A 23,797-nucleotide genomic window follows, 5' to 3' on the forward strand; every position below is an offset into this window, starting at 1 on the left:
AGAAGATAATTACTTGTCGAACGGCAATTTCGAGGTGGAGGAAGGAACAAAAACCCTATGGGAAGGAAACAATTGAAGAGTTAAACTAAGATTGGCGGCGGCTCAAGAAAATGATGCAAGCACCGTTGAGGAGATTGCGGCTTTGTCTTGGAGCTTGAGGGAAGCATATCGGGATGAGGAGATTTATTGGTATCAGAAGAGCAAGAGCCGGTGGATGAAGCTCGGTGACCAAAACACTAGCTATTTTCATGCCCAGACAAAGCTGCGTCGGGCCAAAAATCGGATTATTGGCCTCCATGATGAGGATGATAATTGGTCGACTGAGGAGGCTACTATTCAAAATATTGCGGTATCTTATCTTGAGGGTTTATTTACATCTTCTGATCCTTCAGGGTTTCACGTGGCTTTAGGTGAGGTTCGTTATGTGATTACTAGGGATATAAATGATTCCCTGGCCCAAGAGGTTACTGAAAAAGAGGTCAAAGAAGTTTTATTCATGATGCACCCGGCCAAGGCTCCGGGCCCGGATGGACTGATTGCTTTGTTTTATCAAAAGGCGTGGGGGACTGTAAAAGCGGATTTGGTTCTTATGGTAAATTCCTTTTTATAGGACGGGGTTTTTGATAAGCGTGTGAATATGACAAACATATGTCTTATTCCTAAGGTGGATAAGCCAACGAGGATGACGTAATTGAGACCCATTAGTTTATTGCAATGTTGGGTACAAGATTATTTCCAAGGTTTTGTGTCAGATGTTGCGCATTTTTCTGCCTTCTCTGGTCTCGGAGACGCAGCTGGCCTTTGTAGAAGGACGATTGATCTCTGATAACATTTTGTTTGCTCAAGAGATGTTTCATGGGCTACGGACTAACCCTTCATGTAAAGGGAAGTTCATGGCTATCAAAATGGACATGAGTAAGGCGTATGATCGGGTGGAGTGGCCATTCATTGAACATCTGCTGCGAAAGTTTGGTTTTTGTGAGAAATGGATAACTTGGATTATGTGGTGTGTGTCGTCGGTTCAATATAAAGTCTTACTTATTGGTCAACCGCATGGTTCCATTGTTCCCCGGAGGGGGCTTCGTAAAGGGGATCTATTGTCACCTTATCTTTTTATTCTCTATACAGAGTTGCTTATTGCCAATTTCCGCAAGGCGGAGGAGGCTAAGCTTATTACAGGAATCAGAGTGTCGACTGCATGTCCGGAAATCTCTCATTTGTTGTTTGCGGATGACAGCCTTTTTTTCTGTCGCGCTTCGAAGGATCAATGTGAGGTTATTATAGGGATTCTTAAGCAATCTGAGCGGGTTTCATGACAAGAGATTAATTTTTAGAAATCGTCAATTCAATTCGGTCACACGGTAGATGCCACTCTTCGTGAGGAGCTTAAAGGGGTCCTGGGGATCACGAATCTGGGCGGCATGAGTTCATACTTAGGCATTCCAAAGAGTTTGGGCGGGTCTAAAACAAAAATCTTCTCCTTTGTCCAGGACAGATTACAAGCGCGGGCTGGTGGGTGGCCAGCTCGGCTTTTGTCCAAAGGTGGGAAAGAGGTGATGATAAAGTCGGTGGCCACAGCTGTTCCTACTTTTGTGATGTCATGCTTTCGGCTTCCGAAAACAATCACGCGAAAGTGAACTAGTGCGATTTCTAATTTTTGGTGGAGTGCATCGGGAGAGTCGCGGGGGTTATATTGGGTGGCGTGGGATAGATTGTGTCTCAGCAAGCTAGACGGGGGACTGGGGTTTCGTTGTTTGGATGAATGTAATATTGTGTTGCTGGCCAAGCAACTATGGCGGTTGATTACAGTACCAGATTCTCTTTTCGCACGGGTTTTTAAAGGACGTTATTATCCACACTTAGATCCTTTGGATCCAATAAAGTCTTACTCACCATCTTATGGCTGGCGGAGTATGGTTTCTGCTCGCTCTCTGGTTCATAAAGGAATCATTAAACGGGTAGGATCCGGTGATTCGATTTCAATTGGAATGATCCCTGGATTCCTGCTCAATCCCCGAGACCAGCATTAAGCACTAGGTCTATTTTAGATCCTATGCTTCTAGTAAAATCCTTCGTTGACAAGAACACCAATTCCGTGAACATGGCTCAGCTTACGGCCACTTTTGTGCTGGAAGATGTTGCCCTCATTTCGGTCTTACCTATTGGACGGTCGGATTCGCCAGACTTGTTGGGCTGGCATTTCACAAAGACAGGTAAATATACCGTCAAATATGGGTACAATATTTTACAACAACAAAAGATGCATGATTCTGGTGGGAAAGTCATTGGTCCTCATCTTACACAATTGCATGCTTTTGTTTGGAAAATTTGGTGTTCTCCTAAAGTTCGGCATTTTATGTGGCAAGTGATTACCGGTTGTGTGGCAGTGTCCACTAATCTCCAAAGGCGTGGTTTGGGTTGTGACACTCAATGTGCGCTCTGTGGAGTTCAAGAGGAGACCATAAATCATATTCTATTTGAATGTACGCCGGCACGTCAGGTGTGGGCCTTATCTCAGTTTCCGACACGATATGATTCTGGCGTTTCTCGGAGTCACCTACCCCAGAGATTTATCCATGTATTTTATGGTATCTTTGGAAGGCGCGGAATGATAAATTTTTTAGTAACCTGGATCCACACCCATAGGCGATTTTGCGGATAGCAGAGGATGAGTCCAAAGCTTGGTTTTTAGCACAATTAGAGGATGTGGCTGAGCCCACACCTCCGGTCCCACAAATATACTTTGGGGGTCGTAGTGGCTTTATGAGAGATAGGTATCAGACCAGATTTTTATGTTTTGTAGATGGTTCTTGGAAAGCGACAGATCCATATGCAGGCCGTGGTTGGTTTTGCTCTCCTCCTATGGGGGGTTCCCACTATGGGAGCTGCCAATCTACGCCGTAGTCTTTCCCCGCTTTATGCAGAGGTTGAAGCCCTGGTTTGCGCGATGCGTTGTATGATTGGGGCGAACAATCAGGATGTTGTTTTTCTTACAGACTGCTCCGACTTAGTGAAAATAGTGTCTTCACCTTCAGAGTGGCCAGCGTTCGCGACTTATTTGGAGGACATTCAGGAAGATAAAGAAAAATTCACATCCTTCTCGTTGATCTTCATTCCTGGTTTGCAGAATGGTAAAGCAGATAACCTGACACGACGAGTTCATTCCGAAACGCATCTTATTACCTATCTAAATGATGTTCCATCGCATTGGCTTTAAACCAATCTTGTTTATTGTTGTCAAAAAATAAAAAGAATAAATAACTAATTTTTAATTGTAAAAGCAGAATTAAACCATCAATTAATTGGCATACGGCAGGAGAGTTTCTCATGGGTTCCAATGGATCCTCAAATGAAAATGGAATTTAGGTTTTTCATCGGTCTACCACAAAAGATATACAAACAGGAATAAGCATATGATAATTCAGGATACTACGCACATAGATCATTATCAATGCTTTGATAACGGATCATTTTTTTGGGTTCAAAACTACAACAATGGAAGATGGTTCACGTCTCTGAGACTCAGTAGCAGATAGACCAAGCATTGATGATGACCTCTATAACTGGAGATTTTGAGAAGAGTTTCCTCTGCAACTAGCCCAATACTCAGCAACAAGCTTGGAGAAGTAAGAATCAGTCTCCATTAGCCTTGAAGGCTCGTTGTACTCCACTAGCTCACCTGACCAAAACCAACACCAAAGCCCATACATTGGTCATGTTCAAGAGATGAAAAGACAGAATTGGTTCATAAGAGAGAAAAATGTTGTTTACCAAAGGAGAGAACCATGACCATGTCACTGTCTATGACCGTTGGTACCCTATGTGCAACTGTTATCACCGTACAATCTGCAAACTCCTCTCTTATGATTCTCTGAATGATTGCATCTGTGGCTGAATCAATGGAAGCTGTAGCTTCATCTAACACCAAGATTTTGTTTCTCTTTAACAATACTCTTCCGAGACAAAACAATTGTCTCTGTCCCACGCTCCAGTTCTCTCCTTCATCACTCACTTCTCATTTCGTCCCACCAATAACACAAGATTAACATAAGTGTAACGTCCCATTTTGTGTAAGTAAAATGATAACATTACTGTTCTTTCCATTACCTGAAGAATCAAGTTTATTAGGCAGATTGCTAATCGTCGTCTTCAGCTGACACTTCTCAAGAGCCTGCAAAAGAAACAATTTTATTAGGACGGTTTCAGTCTTCGATAGAGAAATCCCATTCATGTTTCTTATTTCACCTTCCATATTTCGTCGTCGGAGTAAACACCTAAAGGATCAAGGTTGGTCCTTATGCAACCACGGAAAAGAGTTGGTTCTTGAGGAATGATGCTGAGTTTCATTCTTAGGTCCTTTAGGCCAATCTTACTTATGTCAATGCCATCAATCAATATGCAACCACTTGCTGGTTCTACCAAACGAAACAAAGCACTGATTAAAGTGCTCTTCCCACTTCCTGTTCTCCCAACAACTCCTACTCTTGTCCCTTCCCTGAATGTGCAAGAGATTCCTTTGAGAACTAATGGAGCATTTGGGCGATATCTTATCTGAAACAAATAAATCACGCAAATCAATGCCTTTAGCATAATTACTAGTTATTACTCTAATCTTGTAACACATATGTTTTCTTCTAACCTTAAGCTCCTGCAAGTGAATTGTACCAGTGGAAGGCCATGAGGAAGGTGGTCTTCTGTCCTCCACAATTGCAGGAGCTTCTTCTGGTATATTCATATATTGTTTTATCCTCTCTACTGATATGATTGAATTCGATAAGGTGCAATACCATCGGGTCAGAAACACCTGAGTTATTGTCAGTGTTAATGCATAGGAGAGTGAAAGCCCAACGAGGCCTGCAACACATAAGCACACGTTCATGCAGAACTTTTCAGTTTGATGAATACCTTAAATATAACAGATTTTTTCGAACAAAATCTCATGCTATATTGACATAAGCTTTGAACATGTGATGTGAAGAGTTAAAAGAATTCATGTACCTGGAGCTATGTAGCCCTTGGGTATAAGGATAAGCAGAAGTGCACAAGTGAACAAGGTCACATTCTGCAGAGTCTCTATCCTCAGAATCACCCACTCCATGGCTGCATTGGACAGAAAGAATAGCACGGCATCTGCATCAACTAGTTGTAAGTAGTTTTTAAAGAATCTCTCTACCGTTCCAAAAGCTCGTATTGTCACCACTCCAAGTGAGGTTTCTGCAGCATAATTCATCACTGGAGCTTTGGTTGTTCCATTGATTCTAATCAGCTCCCTTGCAGAGGCTAAATAGTAATCCTATTTTTCAACAAAGAAGCGGGTGTGAATAATGACTTCTTTGCTGCATAAACGAACTGAAAAGGCAGTAAAATCGCAACATGTACCTGAACAACTTTTGTGGCTGCCAAAGCAAGAAGAGCTATGATAATTACTTGCCATGTCACATATGTCATGATGATAAGAGCTGCAGCGAGCTCAACAACCGGTGCTACCACAAATATGAATGCAAATGGGATGTCAAAGTCCAAGACGTTCAAATCAGACGAAGCCTGCAAATGTTACATTCAGCTGTAAATGTATTCATATACATGATTCATAGACATGAAAAGTGATCTTACTCGAGTGAGAATGCGCCCAATGGGAGTAGAATCAAAGAAAAGCATCGGGGCTTTAAAGACTGCATTTGTGAAACCAGAAAAGAAGGCTTCAGAAGCTTTTAGTCCAAGATGAGCAACCGTAACAGCTCTCGCGTATACGAAACCAGCACTAAGAGTTGAGATAATGCTATAGACTCCAATAAGCATTGTATTAGTGAGTTCAGGGATCCCTATGGCAAAAGCCAGCCAGTATGTTGATGCAGCCTGAAAAACTACAAAGCCAACCTGACCAAGTACACTTGACCATAGAAGACACCATCCTCGAGAGACACGGACATAGTCCAAGAAAGGTTTCAACCCAACATAACCGCTCTCTTTTTCTTCTTCTTGTGTAAGTTGTACCCCTGGAACATCCGTTGTGTTGATCTCTTCTTCGATTTTTTCTACAACCGACATGTTTCTAGTATCTCTGTCTTGACCCCCTTTCCTAAGATCTCCGAGGCTTTCATTACTCGCTAAAGGTAATACAGTTACTGCATCATTATGAGCATTCACCAGCTGTTGGAATGCAGTCCCCAACATTAAGAGCTCCTCATACTTTCCTAACTGAGTAATTCTTCCTTCCTCCATAACCTGATTAAGATCATCAAAAAATTAATAATTTAACAGTCAAGACATACAGTTTTATTTTTCACTTGGTGCCAATCAAGTTTTACCAGAATTTGATCAACGTCTGAGAGAAACTCGACTTGGTGAGTGACTAGAATGACAGTTTTTCCCTTCAGCGCATCCTCAACACATTTCTGCAGTCACAGTTCAACATATTAAGGAAGAGTCATCATAAAAAGCTTCTTTGAAAGCAATGTTCTCACTTACATGAAAAAGAACTCCAGCTGTATGTGCATCCACAGCACTAAAAGGATCATCAAGGAGGTAAACATCGGCGTCTGCATAGACAGCACGTGCCAGCTGAATCCTTTGCTTTTGTCCTCCGCTCAAATTAATCCCTCTTTGTCCTATTTCTGTAAGGTCACCATGTCCAAAACCGTTCATATCTTTATCCAACGCACATGCTTGTATAGCAGCATTGTATCTTTCAGCTTCCATGGGCTTCCCATAGAGAATATTGTCCCGGATGGTACCACTTTGAATCCACGAGATCTGAGAAACATAAGCGATGGACCCAGAGACTTTTACCTGTTTTCCAATTGGACAACATCAAGGAAACAGTTTTGAACAATATATTATACTGAATGAACAAAGTTAAAGCTTGGCGGCTGTTTTGCTTACAGTTCCAGAAACTCTAGGTATTTCTCCAAGTACTGCATGCAACAACGATGATTTTCCTGCCCCAACTGGCCCACAAACCGCAACTTTTTGCCCATCCTTAATTTCCAAATGGATATTTCGAAGAGTTGGAATCTTAGTTTCTGGATCCCAACTGAAGTTGCCTGCTTGTATGTCCACTGTTGTTCCAGATTTCTCTAGACCACTTCTTTCAATTTCATCAATTTTTAGCTCGTCATCAAGCAAGAAGTTGTTTAATCTATTGAATGAGACATTGACTTGGATGATAGCAGAAATTGCCTCAGGTATAGTTCTAACAGGCTCTGACATAACTCTTAGTGTAGCTAAAACCGTGAAAATGGTGCTTGCGTTCAGCGGCGCGCTCTTGAATAGAGCACATCCCACGAAAACTACAGAAGAAACTATTGTTGGAGACATCCAATACAGGAAAGTACCAAAGGCCTTTGTCAGCTGAGCCTTGGCCAACCATTTGAATTCATCATCACGACATGATTCTATCTTTTTCTTGAACTCCTCTTCCCATGACTGCAGCTTAATGACTTTCATGCTGTTCAAAATCTCTGAGGTGGACCTCAATCGCTTATCCTGTGCGATCATGAACTCGGTCTGGCAGTTCTGTAGCATCTTTGCGAATGGCAGATTAAGGAGACCACACAGGAGAAGAAGAATTAAACCAGGAAAAGCTCCTACTCCAACCACTCCAAAAAGTACAGCTGTAGAAAGCAAAAGCTGCAGTGTAAGGCTCCATCCGGAGTGGAACCACCATAAGAATTCTCCCATACGATACGCATCCACGGCAATATAATTCACAATCTCACCAGATGAATGCCTTTTCCTCCCCAAACTTGATAGCTTTAGCTGTTTTTTGTATGCAGCTACCATTAGCGCTGATCTAATCCTCATTCCTGATCTTCTTGATGCAAAATACCAATGTCTCATTGACAAGGATTCAACTAGCTTCAGCATAACAAGACAAGCTAAGTTGAAGAAACCACTGCGGATATCCCTGTGGTCACTATTTGCATAATCCACAAAGACGTATAGCATTAATGGAAGAGATACAACCGCAACTGTTCTGAAAAATGCACAAACGGTGATGAATATGTTCTCCTTGAAGTAAACTTTTGCAACGGCTCTAAACACCAAGTTTCTTTCCTCAGTCGAGCTTCCATTTGCAAGAAGAGAATCCCATGCTTGAGAAAATTTATTGTAAGCTAATTCAGCCTCATCCTCAGGGAGTACACTTGGGATATCTTCTCGGGATAGTGGTCTCTTGAATCCCAACGAGAGTAAAGGATTCATCCAAGAGAAGGACATATTGCTGAAAAATCCAGCTGTTGCTAACCTTGCACGTTCTTTTCTAGGATTTTCAGTTAATAGAGGATCAGATAGTCCTGTTTCACTGCAGACTTGAGCTGCTGCAGAAGAAGATCTCAAATTCATCCATGAGCAAATGAGAAGCAAAATACTCATGGGCGAGGTTATGACGTCGAAGATTCGGATACCATTTCCCTGCAAAAGCATCCCACTCTTCGCTGCTAAATCCAACAAAGCAAAAGACGCCCACCAAACAGATACAAGAATCCTATTCCACTTGGAGCCATTAACAAGCATCGAAACCGCAAGTGACACCCAAATGATCCCTTGAACAAAGCAAGCAATCCATGAGGTTTCATTGACGTCACTAGCACCATGAACCAGACTGTTTAAGCCAACACCAAGGAAAACGATGCCCGTAATAACACAGCATATAGCAGCAACCACAAAGACCCATCCATTCTTGCGGCGGCTGAGTACAAAATGGTTGGAAACACAAACAGCTATCAATATCAAGTAGAAGATGGAGAGAAACAAGAGATTTAGGACATCTATAGCTGCTCGTTGGAAGCAAGAAGAAGCCAAATTCAGTTCAACGTCACACCATGGAACGCTCCTATCTGCATTATTTATACAAAAAGAAATTAAAAACCCATCACGAGAGATAAGAGGTAGCAAATCATAATACACAGTTTATAATAGTTTATAATAAAATCGTACCAATTGAGACCACCATTGTAGAAACAAGCAACAGAGGCTACAGAGCTCAATCAACCAGCAAACGAAAAAAAGAACAAAGCTTCGGCCTTTATGAAACCAGGACGTGAGGTTGATGTTGTTCGCTTATGTAAACGAACGTATCATCGAAGTCCGTATCTAAAATACTGAATCGAGATTAAACGGCTTATTGGAATTGTATTTTGATTACGTGATCGCTTACGTAATCTCGAATTCATGAATCTGTATCCCACTGTGACTGACTACAAACGAGAGGCACGCGGTGGGTGTAGGGGACTCTCTTACCATTTAATGGGGGTAGGGTGGGGACGTGGGGGGATGAGAAAGACAAAGAAGGAAAACTCTGTTTTTGCTGTATTTAAAATGTGGTCACTCATATTTCTGTCGTTAATAGAGTTTAGAAAAAACATCTGTCACTACTCTCTCTCTCTCTCTCTCTCGTCTCTACATTGCACTTCCTCGAGCCATGTAATTTTTTACGCGCAAAGGGCTCAAAACATTTGTCACTTCTTCTTCTTATTCCAAAGATTAGGTAGGTGATTGTTCAATATATGGATATTTGTTATAATTGCTGCGGAAACGTACGAAGATAATTAAAACCAATGTAAATAATAGTATACTATAAATATAATTAATTAAAAAAAAAAAAAAAGAAGTAAAAGGCTCTCCCTTCTCTCTAAAAACAAATGACGAGAAATGAGATAGCGGATCTGTTATGGAATCTTAGTGTGTCGGTCTTCTTCTTCTGGGGGGTTTGGTGGCTCTAGATGAGTGGTGAGGGTTCTTCTCACTCCATCCGAGACGCTGCTTTGCGGGATGGGTTTGGTTTCGAATGAAGGAGGGCGGCGCTTTCATGTAGGCTTTGGATCTGCAAGAGGAAGGCAGAGGTGGGTGATTCTCTACTCCGGCAGCTGAGGTGTGGTTATGGCTCCCAATCGATGCGACTGTGGCTTTGTTTTGGCGGATCGGGAAACTCCTGATCAAGTCGCGGTGACTCGCGGTGGAGTTTTCTCGGGGCTCATCCGCCAAATCCAAGCTGCAGTTCGCGGCGGAAGTCGGCTGGGAGTCAGGAGGGTTGAGCTGCGTTGTCATGGTGGTTAACCATGGAGGTTGGCTTCTGGGCACTCGTGGGATTCCGGGATACGAAGGATGGTTTGAGCCAAAATCGTCTGTAAACCGCCACAAGTTTTGTCTCCACCGGACCGGATTGAAGAGTAACAACCTAAAGGAAGCGATGGCCGCCGAAGCTAGAAGGGGGGTGTTAGATCCGAGTGAGCAGGTTGCTAGGAACCTGAGATCGGTTGTTTGTACTGGCCGGAAGATTTGTAGCAGGTCAGGTGGTCTCGCCGGAGAAGAAAACCTGACGGTTCTTGGTTGCTTCCGTCATGGAATTCGACCTGGTGAAGCCGCCGCAACGCCGTCGATCTTGCAACCACCGGCGATACAGTTCGAGCATCTGTCTTTAGGAGTGTCAGCAGGATCCGATCCACCTTTCCAGCGATGGCTTCGGCGTCGTTTTCTTTTTTTGTATCTGTTGGACTCTTGTCTGTAATCCAAAGGCTAAGCCCAATTTCTTTGGGGAGGCCCATTAAATTTAAATATAAATATAATTAATTAAAATAATAATAATAATAATAATAATAATAATAGTATACTTTGAACCTCAAATTCATGGAGTACTATTTAAATAAAAATTCAGTGTAAGCAATAAATCTCTTCATTTATTTCTGCCATAATTTTCATTGTTTTTTTTTTTTTGTATTAATTGAAAAGTTGGCCCAAGATGATGGTCGAAATAATTTATGCTTACTTTTTTAGTAGACTATAATTTACTTGGTTTTCAATTGTTTTACAATTTTAACAAATTATTTTGGTTTATTAACAAAAATTGTTTTGGTAAATATGTGGACTAAGCAATAAGCAATACAAACCTACATATACGGTTTTAATTGTGTATATAATTTGTCATGCATTTAACTATTTACGCTAATATATAAATATGAGTTTTTTTTAACTAATGTACCACATTCAGAAATAAAAGTTGTGCGTTCTACCACATTGATTCAGTCTTTTCAGGGGATACCACATCTTATAGATGAAAACACATTTGTACCCTCCAGCCATCAAAAGAAAAAATCTCATAAATGTTTTTTTTCCCTATGTTCTTCTGTTTTTTCATGTTTTTTTCTGAAAATTTTTAAATTATTTTGAACTGAATAACTTTTAATTTTGGGGTGCATTAATGGTCGACCTCTTCATCTCTCCTAGTCTCTCTCCTAGTCTCTTCATCTCTTCTAATCGAACTGAATAAGTTGTAACGAACTTTAGTCTATCTTTCTGTCTGTAGACATCTTTATTAAATTCGTTTTTGTTATGTCTACACAGAGATCATGCAGAGGGTGAGAATATCGCAGATCCTCAGCCGCCTTCTGTAGATTTTGTTGAAACAAACGATGGACACACTACAAGAAAACAAGCCTTTTGCGAGGACAAGTTGCGACGGAGTACAGCTCTCGCAAATTTGCGGTAGATTTGCGAGGGATTTACAAGTAATAAAAAAACCCTAGCACATCCTTCGCAAAATTGCGAGGAACACAGTCGTCGCAAATCTGCTGCTCAATTGCGAGGCATTTACGACAAATTCGCTGGGAAGGTCCCCTCCCTCGCAAATCCATTGCAACATTGTGACGATTTTGCGAAAACATAGTCCATAGCAAATTTGCTATGGAATTGCGAAAGCCATAGCAAATTTGCTATGGAATTGCGAAAGCCATAGCAAATCCATTGCAAAGTTAGGAAAATAATTTTTTATAAATATTACAAAACTTAATATAATTATTCTGAAATACATTTGAATGTGTTCATAAGGTGAATTTACTAACTTTTAACATTATTTTGATGGTTTTTACAAATTAGATATTCAACGTTTGTGACATATTGGCGACTGATTTTCTAGACTCATAGCAAATTCGTTGCATATCCATTGCAAATTACTCAAAACATAACAATTCCCTCGCAAATAAACCCTTAACACTGAACCCTAAACCCTAAAGACTAATTAAATTATTATTAATGATTAAAAAGATAAATCCAAGACTTATAATCAAATATAGCATTGCAACACAAAATTGTTGGAGAATTGGACAATTTGGCAACTATTTGTCTCAATGTAATGAACATATATGTGATATAGTGTAGAAGATCATCATGTTTAGAGTAAGATGCAAAATTGGACAATTTTGGAAATTTTGAGGATAGAAAAGAGTATGATGACACCATTGGACCTTATAATATACTTGAAAATTAATTTGACTAATTTTTGAAAATTATTTTGATGGATTTTACAAATTAGATATTCAAGGTTTGCGACAAATTTGCGACTAATTTGCTAGACCCATAGCAAATTCGTCGCAAATCAATCGCAAAATACTCAATACATAGCAATTCCCTCGCAAATAACAACCCTAAACCCTTAACCCTTATCCCTAAACCCTAAAGACTAATTACATTACTATTAATGATTAAAAAGATGAATCCAAGACTTATAATCAAAAATAGTAGTACAATACAAAATTGTTGGAGAATTGGACAATTTTGCAAATATTTGTCTCAATGTAATGAACATATATGTGATATAGTGTAGAACATCATCATGTTTGGAATAAGATACAAAATTGGACAATTTTGGAAAGTTTGATGATAGAAAAGAGTATGATGGCACCATTGGACCTTATAATATACTTGAAAGTTTATTTGACTAACTTTTTTAAATTATTTTGATGGTTTTTACAAATTAGATATTCAAGGTTTACGACAAATTTGCGACTGATTTGCTAGACCCATAGCAAATTCGTCGCAAATCAATCGCAAAATACTCAGAACATAGCAATTCCCTCGCAAATAAAAACTTTAAACCCTTGAACCTAAACCCTTAAGCCTAATTACATTACTATTAATGATTAAAATGATATCATTCAAGATTTATAATCAAAGATATGGCACTAATGACAATTGCAAATCCTAAACCCTAAAGACTTTGCGAGGGATTTGCTACGTTCCCTCTCAATTTGCTCGCAAAAACTCTAAATATGAAAATTTATATTAATTAATGTTTGCGATGCTTTTGCGAGGGACTCCTATATAACTAAAAAACCTAGTTTGAGCGAAGCTCAAACCCAACACTCGCAGCCGACAAACCCTAAACAGTCTTCTTCTTCTTTGTTTCTTCTTCTTCCGATTTCTTTCTTCTCCGGTTGCTCTCTTCTCTGGTTACTCGACTCATTCTCTTTCTTCTCCAATTGTTCTCTTCTCCGGTTAATCTCCTCCTCCTCTCTCTTCTCTGGTTACTCGACTCCTCCTCTCTCTTCTCCTCTGCAACTCCTCGTCCTCGGTTAGTGTACTCCTCCTCTCTCTTCTCCGGCTAATCTCCTCCTCCTCTCTCTTCTTCTGTTGTTCAATTTCAGGTTAGGGTTCTTATTAGATCGATTTGTTTAGGGTTTCGATTTCAGTTCAGGTTTAGGGTTTCGATTTCAATTCAGGTTTAGGGTTTCGATTTCAATTCAGGTTTAGGGTTCTTATTATATCGATCTGTTTAGGGTTTCGATTTAGGTTTTTTAATTTTAGAGTTTTTATTTCAATTTTAGGGTTTCGAATTCGATTTTGGTTTCCGAATTCGATTTAGGATTTTTATTTCAATTTTAGGGTTTCGAATTCGATTTTGGTTTTCGAATTCGATTTAGGGTTTTTATGTAATTCAATTTGAGGGTTTTAATTTAGTTTTTTTGGACTTGTTTTTTAGATGTCTTCACAAGAGAACCAAAATCATTCTGGGAGCCAAAACGTTTATAGAAGATTTATATCTTCTCAAGAGTTATCTCCTCCCATCCCTTCTCGAAGGTTACCTTCTTCTGCCTCCGCTCAAAGGGTAGCTTCTCCCGTATCCTCGCAAGGTACCTCACCAGTGATCCAAGATAATCGTCAAGGAACCTCACCGGCGGTCGAAGATCATCTTCAACCACAGCAATCGACTTCCCGTGTCAACGATGTGTCTCCTCAGACCTCTTTTTTTACTTTGGAAGAGCTACTTGCAAGTCCCGGTCGTGCTAGCTTAAAGAAACTGGACCCTAAACGCCATCCGGGTACTCTATGGTAAGAATGTAGTTAGGGTTGTCTAATTTTTTAGATCTATTTTCATTGATCCTCATTCCCTTTTTTCTTGTGTTTTGTAGGTTTGACCAGGATCCTTCGGTTGCTGCTTCTTCGGGCCATCTTTGAAAGAGATTTCAAAGATGTTCATGCCAATTGGACCCAAACAACAGGTGCGGTTGTAAACCGGTGGTTTGAAACATTTGCGGTAAGTTAAATGTTTGTTAATTTGTTTAAATTACAGATTTTGTTTTTACTTACTTGATTCTGATTATGATTCTGATTCATGTTATGTTTTTACAAGCAAATATATAACTGGGACCAGTCCATAAATGGGAGAATTCAAGCCGAGATTGAAAGTAAGTTGAAGACCCGGATGACTGATCAAGTGTCTCAATGGAAGTCTAAGTGGAGAGTAAAAGGTGATGATGCAATGCCGCGGTGGCTTGATCCTAAAGTATGGGAAGGCTTTGTCAAGTTTTGGTGTGAACCAAAATCTGAGGAAAAGAGTATCAAAAGTCGAAATGCTCGATACAGTGATCCTAATGGCACTGGAATGCATAAACACCGGTCTGGTCAGACCTCCTATAAAGCCCGTGCACGAAAACATGTAAGTATGTTAAGTTAGTTATTTAGTACAATTACTTATAAATTCTTGCTTTAGTCTAATACTTTGTTGTTTCATATCTTTGTTTAGTCGGAGATGACTGGTGAGGCACTTCCTGATTTCTTGAAAGTTCTAGAAGATACTCATAGGAAACCTGATGGGTCGTTTGTGGATGGAGTATCTGAGAAGGTATACAATAAAGTGTCATCGAGGATAACTGAGGTTGAAATTGGGCTATGCTGAGGGGACAATATAGAGAGTAGTGCTTATGGCGGATTGTCAGTTAGTATGAAGAACCGAATTTTTGCTGAGGTAAATTGTTGAACTTTACATTGTGTTTTGGTTTTCACTTGTTTCATGTCTTTGACTTTACATTGTGTCTCTGTTTTTTGTTGTTTGCAGGTTGCTCCGAAGAAGAAAAACAGGATATATGGAGTCGGTAATATGCAATCAGAAGCATCTTCAGCTCATGTTGTTCTCACGCCTACTCCGACTGAAGATCCAGTCATTCTATCTGAGAAGCTTTCTCAGGCCGAAGCTGTTCTTGCGAGTCAGTCAACTCAGTTAGAAGATTATGCATTGAAGTTGCAACAAAATACTCAGAAGATGCATTGCTATGATGCCTACTTCGATTATCTATCTAAGAAGGACCCTGAATTTGCTGCAAGATTTCCCCGACCTGAGACTGATGCCACCATTGATACCGGAGCAACAGATACCAGACCTGAGACCGGAGCAGGAGATATCACGAGACCAGCGTAGGGTCTCTTGTTCTTCAATTTTACTTGTGTTTGATGGTCTCTTGTTCTTCTGTTTGAACTTGTACTTGTGTTTGAATTTATGTTTTAAACTTATGTTATTACGTTTATGTAATTTTAACAACATTTTGTACTTTACAAGTTTAATTTCAGTTTTAATTAAAAGTTTTTTTGGCTAATTTATGAATTTTAGTGTGCATAATTAGACATTAATCATAATTAATTTGCATAATTAAAAAATAATTATAATTACAAAATGAATAATTCATCATTCAAACCTCAGCTGTTGCGACGGAAATAAAAGTTGCAAAGCCATCACAAAGTTTGCGAGGGATTTGCTTGAACTAAATTGCAAGGAATCTTCTATTGATATTGTCCCTCGCAATTTGCGTTGTTTTTGCGAGGGCATTTTTTTCCTTGCAAAAGTTGCGAGGGATTTGCGACGTTGACCAATTTGCGAGGGAAGTGTGTTCCTTGCAATTTCGTCGTTTTTGCCTATTTGCGAGGGATTTGCTATGAATTCTTCCATCGCAAAAGGCGTGTTTTCTTGTAGTGACAACTTCCTCCGCGTCTATGTCGATTACTTACTTGTCCTCCGCGTCCAAACGATGGACAACTTGTCCACCAATTTCTTTGTCGATCACTTGTCAGAGGTGCCAACTTTGTCTACTGCCATCATTTTATAGTTGACAATGGACCTACAATATCGCTAGAGGTGCCAACTTTGTCTACTGCCATCATTTTGTCCTCCAACTCTCTTATATTGGACACCATTACATCACACAAGCGATGTTTCCGGGTGACCATTACATCAACATTGTCCACCACCATAATATTGTCCTCTGTTTCTAATTTAGTAACCACATTTACCTCATATAGCCCCTCTTCTAGATTGGACTCCACTCTAGTCCTATTGTCTACTTGGGGAGATCTTGTGGACAACGGCTCTGCATACTTGTCTACATTCTCATTATTATCCACCACTTTCGCCAATTTAGCAGGCCAATCAATAAATGCAGGCCAATCAACATACCAACTCGTTCGCAAAAAAACAAAATTTTTTTGACACAAAACCTCAATTAATACTTCATTCTCTTTTATTTTATTATTTAATCTCATACTTCCTTTTATCCAGCATTCCTCTCTTTTGTCCACATTTAATGCAAGCTTGGGTTGCATTTAATGTGAAGCCACATGTTGTCCTACAACCGCACACGATATTTCAGTGGCAGATTTCAGGGCTATTTAAGTCATTTACCCTCGCTGCTTTTGGTAGATCAGAAAAGGTTTCGGTAATGTGGTAGATTAGAAAAGATTTATAACCAATATGGTAGATTACACTAAATTCCCTATAAATATCATCATCATACTAGTCTCTGTCTACAATTTGACAGGTTGATAAAAAAAGAGTTCACATCCTTTTCATTAGTATTTAATTTCTCGTACTCACAATAGTAAAATGGATAATTTAACATGACGCGTTCGTTATGAACCGCGTTATATCAATTATGTAAATAATGTTTCTTCGCATCGTTTCGTCTAAACTAACCTTTTGTTGACAAAAATAAAAATTCTCTATCTAAAAAATTATTAAATTTTATTTTAGGAAAAAGAGTTTTTAATTAATAAAATGTACAAAATACCAATAAAGCTAAAAAAAATTAAGAAACTAGCCATGGTGTCATAGTGCACTCTTCCTCTTTTATTACAATTACTCTTATACTCACTTTATATATCCTACTATATTAATTGAGAAGTACAAAAATGAAACTAACCTTAAAATGTGTAAAAAATTACATTCAATTACCATTAGAAAAACTTAATTAAGATTAATTAATTAATTAAATAAATGTAATTATAAAAAAATATAAAAAAATCTAGAAAAGTAAAAGAAATCTATTCAAATCAAAACTAATTTGTACTTGAAAATATTTAAAAAAATAACGGATAATTTTTTTTCAAGTAGAGTTTATTTTATTCTTTAATTTTACATTGTCATGCCATTGATTTAAAATAATTATTAGTTAAAAACAATATTTTCTCTCTCTAATAAATTATGAATGAAAATTACAAAATATTTTTTAAAAGATATAAACAAATCAGAATTTCGAAAACTAAGATTTTATATCCAAGTAGCCAATATTATTATTTTTAATAAATAGATTTCGAAGATTTTCTTAAAATTTTAAATTATGATTCTCCTATTATCTTTATTTTATTTTATTTACAAATTGTTTGGAATTTTCATATAATATTTATGATTAATAAAATGCAGATTTTTTTCTGCATATGTTGTGATTTGAATTTTTAAAAAAATATATATTACTCGATCTATGAAAATAAAATGTGTATTTCAATTTTCACATTAGCTGGTTGATAAAACTAAATTTATATAGCTAATAAATTAATAAACTTTATTTGTTCATAATTATAAAATTAAAATTACTATTTCATATTTCTCAAAATAATGATGTAAATACAACAAACAAACAATATAAAACTGTAATATACATCAAAAAATAAAATATTATAATATTCTAAAATGATTAGTATCCAAAAAAGCATATATAGATTTACAGAACAATTAAAAATAAATATTATCTGAAACAAAATAATTTTCTTAAAAAAATATAACAATAACTTTTAAAAAAAATGTTGATCCATGCTTTAAGCACGGGATATTTCCTAATTACTTATTATTTTCCAAAATCACACAAAACACATAAACTATCTCAATTGCCGTAAATTTTATTTAAAATGTAATAAATATTTTAAGATATTTGCATATGAATTGAAGAAGATAATTTGGAAAAAAACGTATAATATTTTATTACAAATTATGTTAACCTCGCAATCTCAATCAAAATCAATTGAATTCGATAAATGAACTGACGTGGCAACTATTTAACATATGATTTTGTCGGTGTCTTCATCAAACCAATCTAAAAAGTAAAAATGTTTTCACATAAACAAGTGTTGATTTTTATGATTGATTGAATTAAATTAAAGCATTTGTTGCGGTCTGGGCGTGTGGCTAAAGGTTTACGTTTCGCAGTTTTAAAATTCACGTTTTCAATGATACAATAGACGATGGTAAAAGTGATGATGGAGTTTTGTCATTGAGTCTATAACCACATACAAGTTTATCAATCCCCACGTTACATAAGATTAACGAAATCTCATCGATAATATTGAAATGACAAAAATATCAAAGAAACAAGTTTTGGAAGAAACCTAACATTTTATTTAATAATTTCGATAAAGGGTGAATAAAACAAACTACAATGATGAGCTTACAGAGATTCTGAGTGTAACGGTAACTAAGCTAATAAAACAAAAGAAATCACAAATTAAATGGAAATGTAGGATTGAGAGATCCTCTTCTATTGATTGAAGGATCTTGACCAAATATGATAAGTGTTGATGTGTTGAGTCTTGACAACTTGAGCAAATACTGGTACTCTTTTGGGATGTCCAAGTTCATTCAGGAAGCTTCTGGATGGGCAAAAGGGAAGTCGTCTTGGCTCTGTGAGTTCACATGAGGTAAGGTACACCAAAACTTTGTGATTTGATCTATTTCGGCTCGGAAAAAGGGAAGTCGCCTTTGCTCTGTGAGTTCACATGAGGATGGTACACCAAAACTTGAGTAGGAATTGAATCATGAATGATTCTAGCTATAGGTGGTGTAGGGGATCTCTAGGCTTTCCATATATGGCTCTGAGATACACACAAGGGAAGGAAAAGACAACTTTCATTAGTAGGCTCAAACTGATAATGCGAAAAGTATATCAGTGGGTCCATTAGCAGATCCATTAAACATTCCGTCTGCAAGTGCCAGCACCCTAAAGTTGGTTGGTCTCTCAATCTTTTGTAAAAAAATAAAAACTCACGTTAACCGATTGGGCCAGTAATGTAATGGGCTATGAAATAAATTTAGATTCTTCCCATATTTGCAAGATAATTTTGAAGATTTATTCAACCTATCTATAACAAAAAAAAATCAAGTTTGTAACATCTAAAAATATTTTACATATCCTAGATCTTTTAAGCTCTAAAGTTCATATTAAATTGTTAGTATTTTATTCCTGACCTAACCAATTAGGCCAAGAATGAATGCTTCTTTATCAGTTAAGTTAATAAATGTTATTATCTTGTGTGCAAGTAATTGGTGGTTAATGGGAATTGGATTCTAACTTCTAATTAGACTGATTCAACTAGCTAGTAGCTACATTTTATTCTTAAATTAAAAATTATAATTATTTTGTTAATTGACGAGAGGCATGCAATTGGTGTATTTTACGTAATTTATATCACGGAAAGTGAAAACGACTCAAAATTGTAACATGAAATTGATTATGGGAATGCATGGGCTTTATATACACAGCTATTATATGTATATATGGTCCATACAAACTCATGTACCATCATTGTACGCGTGATAAAAACTGTTAGATAAATAACTCATTAAAAAGAGAAATTTATAAAACTCATCGAAGAAGTGATGCTACACGTTAGACTTTGTTACAACCAAAACTATACCCTTCAGTCCTTTCTCTTCAGTTCTCTTTCTCACGGCGACTTTAGTTTGCTCACTTCGTATAATTCCTACGTACCCCAAAGAAAATAAATCAAAATCAAAATTAATCTTAAAGAAATACATAAAAACTATTGAAGAAAAGGAAATTATAAATCTTACTAAAATAGAATGAAGTTGGTTTAGGAGTGGAATGAGCAATGAAATTAGACTTGTTATATCATCTTGGACCATTTGGTGAGTCTCGTCTTTTCCCGCAAGCACATTGATGAATGTGCTGTTGTTTGGAACCAGTTTAAGAGCCACCTTTTTGGACAAACACAAACGCATATATACCACGAATTTGTTTTTAGAATATCTGTTTTTTTTTCTATATATACTCGAGATTTAATTATTATAATGAACATTGTAAAGAATAATTACCTTAAAAGCAGCAGAAGAGATCCATCCATGCCATGGTTTTATAGTCAAATTATAAGACTCTTCTATGGCTTGTTCCATGTTTTGTGACATGTCCTTCACCAACCGTTGCAGTAGCGCTAACGTAAAATCCATCGCTCTAAATAGTTCGGGATAACAATAGTTAACAAAACTATTGTTAATTAGTTCATATTCTTTTTTTTTTTGGGTTATATTTATTTACATGTACTAATTAAATGATACGTACCTCGTTAGCCAAAGAGCAGCTCTGCTACAGCTTTTAGGTTTCCTAGAGGATCCCTCCTTCGCTTCTTGTCTCAGTATCTCAACCAAATTTGAGTACAAAAGAGGATCAGATTCCCACATCTTCTCTAGCCTCTATAAACAGAACAGTTTTAAGAAAACATTTTTAAAAAAAAAAAGCAAACTCAATAAACAGAATAGGTTAACAAGTTGATAAGAAAAAATGAGGTCCATTCATTCGAAGAGACTTATAACGAAAAATGACCCTGAAAGCTACGTAAAGGTGTAGATGGGCCCTCGTGTCGAAAGAGATGAAAATTTTCTTGGGCGGCGAGTCGAAACATCTATGGTTTCTAATCATGCTTACTAGTTAATTATACACTGCACCAGGTAACTAGGGAAAAATGTACTAGTATTCTTTTTTATTTTCTGAGATTAAAAAAAATGTACTTACTATGATCTAAAGTGAGTTACGCAAGAGCTTACGAGCATTGAAAATGATGTATGTATATAATATTAATATTATTATAATAGAGACAAAGTTAATTACTTGAATATTTTGATCAATGTCTTGTCGGAGAACAGCCATTGTCGGGCCAATCTTATCTGCAATCAATCAACACAGTTTCAGGACAACCATTGGAGCAAACTCTTTCATGTTAACTTAATAAATAAATAACAACTTTGATATATTAAGCAAAACAATATTTCTCATTTGGTTTTAGAATATGAAAGTTTATATATTTTAAAAAGAGAAGAAAAATGGCATAAAAAATTACCAAGAACTTGGACGATTAATCTGCAGAAAGAGAGGAGAGGCTTTAAAGGTAAATTGATGATATTTGTAGTGGCTTCGGTTTCGGTGGTAACTATTGTGGTCTTGGCTATGGAGAGAACAGAGAGTTCTTCAATGGCAGATCCAATCTCTGTCATCTTCTTCTTCTTGGTTGTCTCTTCCATTTCACATCTCTTTCGTTTCATCTTTGTTTGCAATTATTTTATTTTCTACCTTTCTCGACTATGTGTGTAATGCCTCTACTTAACCAACATATATCAGGGAGTTCGCCTATTTATAATATAATCGGCTATTGGTTCTCTCTATTTTTTGTGTGTTTGAATCGGGGATATTTGTTAATTATATATCCAATAAAATACTACCTATGTACTTAGCAGAAGTTTCCCTTAATAAGATGATAATTTTTTTTTATAGATTCTCTTATCGAGATGATGGTGATTGGTGACCCCTATGCTTGACCTTGCTATCGTTATTGGTTTTTTATCAGTTTTGTTTATTATTCTTATTTATTTGTTTGGATGTATTGTTTACTTTCCATAATTTCACTAATTGTCAGAGAAATTACTCCTCCTATTTTATACTCTCTTGAACAAAAATTGATGGTTCCAGATTTTCATCCATATTAAAAACTAAATTTACTTTTTTAAAAAAAAATTTTGTATTTTTTTAATAGTCAATTATTGTAAAGAGCCTTGAAAATCTTTAAATAGAAAATAAATGAAGCTTGATAGCGTCGATAATTTGCTATTTCGTATACTGGCTTGATACTGTATAATTTGCTTGTGGATTTCGATAGAAAGGATTTATGCAAGATAATTATGCAATACATACCGTTGAACAGAAGGCAATATCTCAACGTCTAATAAGCTAAGTATCATTGTATTTAGATGGCTCTAGGGAGTCATAAAATGGCATTGGATGGTCTATATATACACATTCGATAGCCAAAAGTTCAATATTTATTAAACCAACAGACCATAATTAAGTCCGTTACTCCTTTTAAACCAAAGAGGTAAAATATATAATACCTCGATTTACGAAAAATAGTGTGCACATGAAAATTTAGTATTATCTTGATGCATTACTATTACTATAAATTTTTAAAATGTTAAATGTAGTCTCATAATGAGACTCTCATTGATCTGACTACGTTGTCTAGAGAAAATATTACCGTCCTCAAAATTTATGGCAAATGAAATCATAAATGGCTTACTTAACTCGTGATCCTAAAATCCTAGTATTTGGCAATTTTGCAGCTCGAAAATTTTAAAATTATATAACTTTGATACATATAAATAAATAAACCGGTAGATTGTCCAAAAAAAAAAATATAATAAACCGGTAGTTTGTTGCCATGTTACAGACCTCTAGATAGAGACCAATATATATACATATATATATATATATATAATATTTTTTTGATTGTTATTGATCAATACTCTCTCTTTCTTTTTTCTGTCAACTGGAATTTTTATTAATTATTTGTAGTGGAACTAAAGGTGAAATACAAAGGTAAAGCCGGTGGACGACATTGATATCTCCAGAGTCAGTAAGCTGGCGTACGACATTTATGTCCCAAGAGTCTAAAGATGGAATTACTAAACATAAATTCTACAACAAAAAACGAAAGGAGACAATACCTTAAACTAAAAACAGAAGCAACCGACAATAAAAACTAAAAAAAGACAGTAGAACAAAGAAAACAAAGCACCTCTTCTTCTGAAGCACCAGCGAATGAGATTTACCAAGGATGCCCACGGCGAAACCGAAGTAACATCTACCACCTCCTATCATGGTGAGAGCCGATCTCTCAAGACTTCATAAACCGGCAAGCAACTCGCTTCCGGATGCGAGGACGACGTTGCTACGCCAATGAATGTCAAACTAAAGCCTTTCAAACGCAAACAGATCTCAACATATCTCGAAAGCAAGTACAAGGAGTGAGTCCTAACTTCTCAAAAAACACCAATCTCAACGAGAACGACGCAATACTCAAGACAGCTATTACCACACCAAACAACAACAAGAAAGAGATAACTCGACAAACTTTTGAGACTACCATCATAATCAAACATAACGAAACTTCTGCTTAGCAAGGAATAGATCCCCCAATCGAAGGTCAGAAAACTCTGCACACAATACTAAACTACTAACCCTCTAGCAACTCGGAGAAGAAAATCGATCAGAACATAAGCTTGCCAGACTAAGGACAAAAACCAAGCAACAAATTGGAGAAGATTAAGCGACGAGACCCTAGCTCACGATGGATCTGACGAAGACAAATATTCCATCCTCTGCCACCACTGGGAAAGGGAGATCCACACTATCTGAGAGGAAAT

The 23,797-nt window shown here is 37.1% G+C and overlaps 3 protein-coding genes across 5 annotated transcripts; 1 reads left to right on the forward strand and 2 right to left on the reverse strand.

Moving 5' to 3' along the window:
* Positions 1-3,328: 3,328 nt before the first annotated feature.
* Positions 3,329-9,439, reverse strand: LOC104766018 (ABC transporter C family member 8). The gene is made up of 12 exons (XM_010489822.3): positions 8,938-9,439; positions 6,883-8,837; positions 6,469-6,789; positions 6,309-6,395; positions 5,614-6,225; positions 5,380-5,544; positions 4,999-5,293; positions 4,640-4,854; positions 4,246-4,551; positions 4,108-4,171; positions 3,772-4,011; positions 3,329-3,679 (listed from the first exon to the last, which is right to left on the reverse strand). The coding sequence occupies exons 1-12, from the start codon at positions 8,951-8,953 to the stop codon at positions 3,558-3,560; spliced, it is 4,398 nt and encodes a 1,465-aa protein (XP_010488124.2). The 5' UTR covers positions 8,954-9,439; the 3' UTR covers positions 3,329-3,557.
* Positions 9,440-14,803: 5,364 nt separating this feature from the next.
* Positions 14,804-15,469, forward strand: LOC104767702 (uncharacterized). The gene is made up of 2 exons (XM_010491692.2): positions 14,804-15,019; positions 15,110-15,469. The coding sequence occupies exons 1-2, from the start codon at positions 14,996-14,998 to the stop codon at positions 15,467-15,469; spliced, it is 384 nt and encodes a 127-aa protein (XP_010489994.2). The 5' UTR covers positions 14,804-14,995.
* A 3,217-nt stretch (positions 15,470-18,686) lies between these two features.
* On the reverse strand, positions 18,687-23,136 carry LOC104766021 (glycolipid transfer protein 3). Of its 3 annotated transcripts, XM_010489826.3 has the most exons (7): positions 21,442-23,136; positions 21,213-21,268; positions 20,667-20,797; positions 20,423-20,558; positions 20,162-20,305; positions 20,005-20,070; positions 18,687-19,182 (listed from the first exon to the last, which is right to left on the reverse strand). In XM_010489826.3, the coding sequence occupies exons 1-6, from the start codon at positions 21,641-21,643 to the stop codon at positions 20,035-20,037; spliced, it is 705 nt and encodes a 234-aa protein (XP_010488128.1). In that variant the 5' UTR covers positions 21,644-23,136; the 3' UTR covers positions 18,687-19,182; positions 20,005-20,034. The 3 variants fall into 3 exon arrangements, with proteins under 3 accessions (XP_010488128.1, XP_010488125.1, XP_010488127.1); XM_010489823.3 differs by having other exon boundaries at positions 19,001-19,182; positions 20,005-20,305; XM_010489825.3 differs by lacking the exon at positions 18,687-19,182 and having other exon boundaries at positions 19,793-20,070.
* Positions 23,137-23,797: the final 661 nt, after the last annotated feature.

Source organism: Camelina sativa, chromosome 19, assembly GCF_030686135.1.
Source record: "Camelina sativa cultivar CO46 ecotype springtype chromosome 19, ASM3068613v1".
Lineage (NCBI taxonomy): Eukaryota > Viridiplantae > Streptophyta > Magnoliopsida > Brassicales > Brassicaceae > Camelina > Camelina sativa.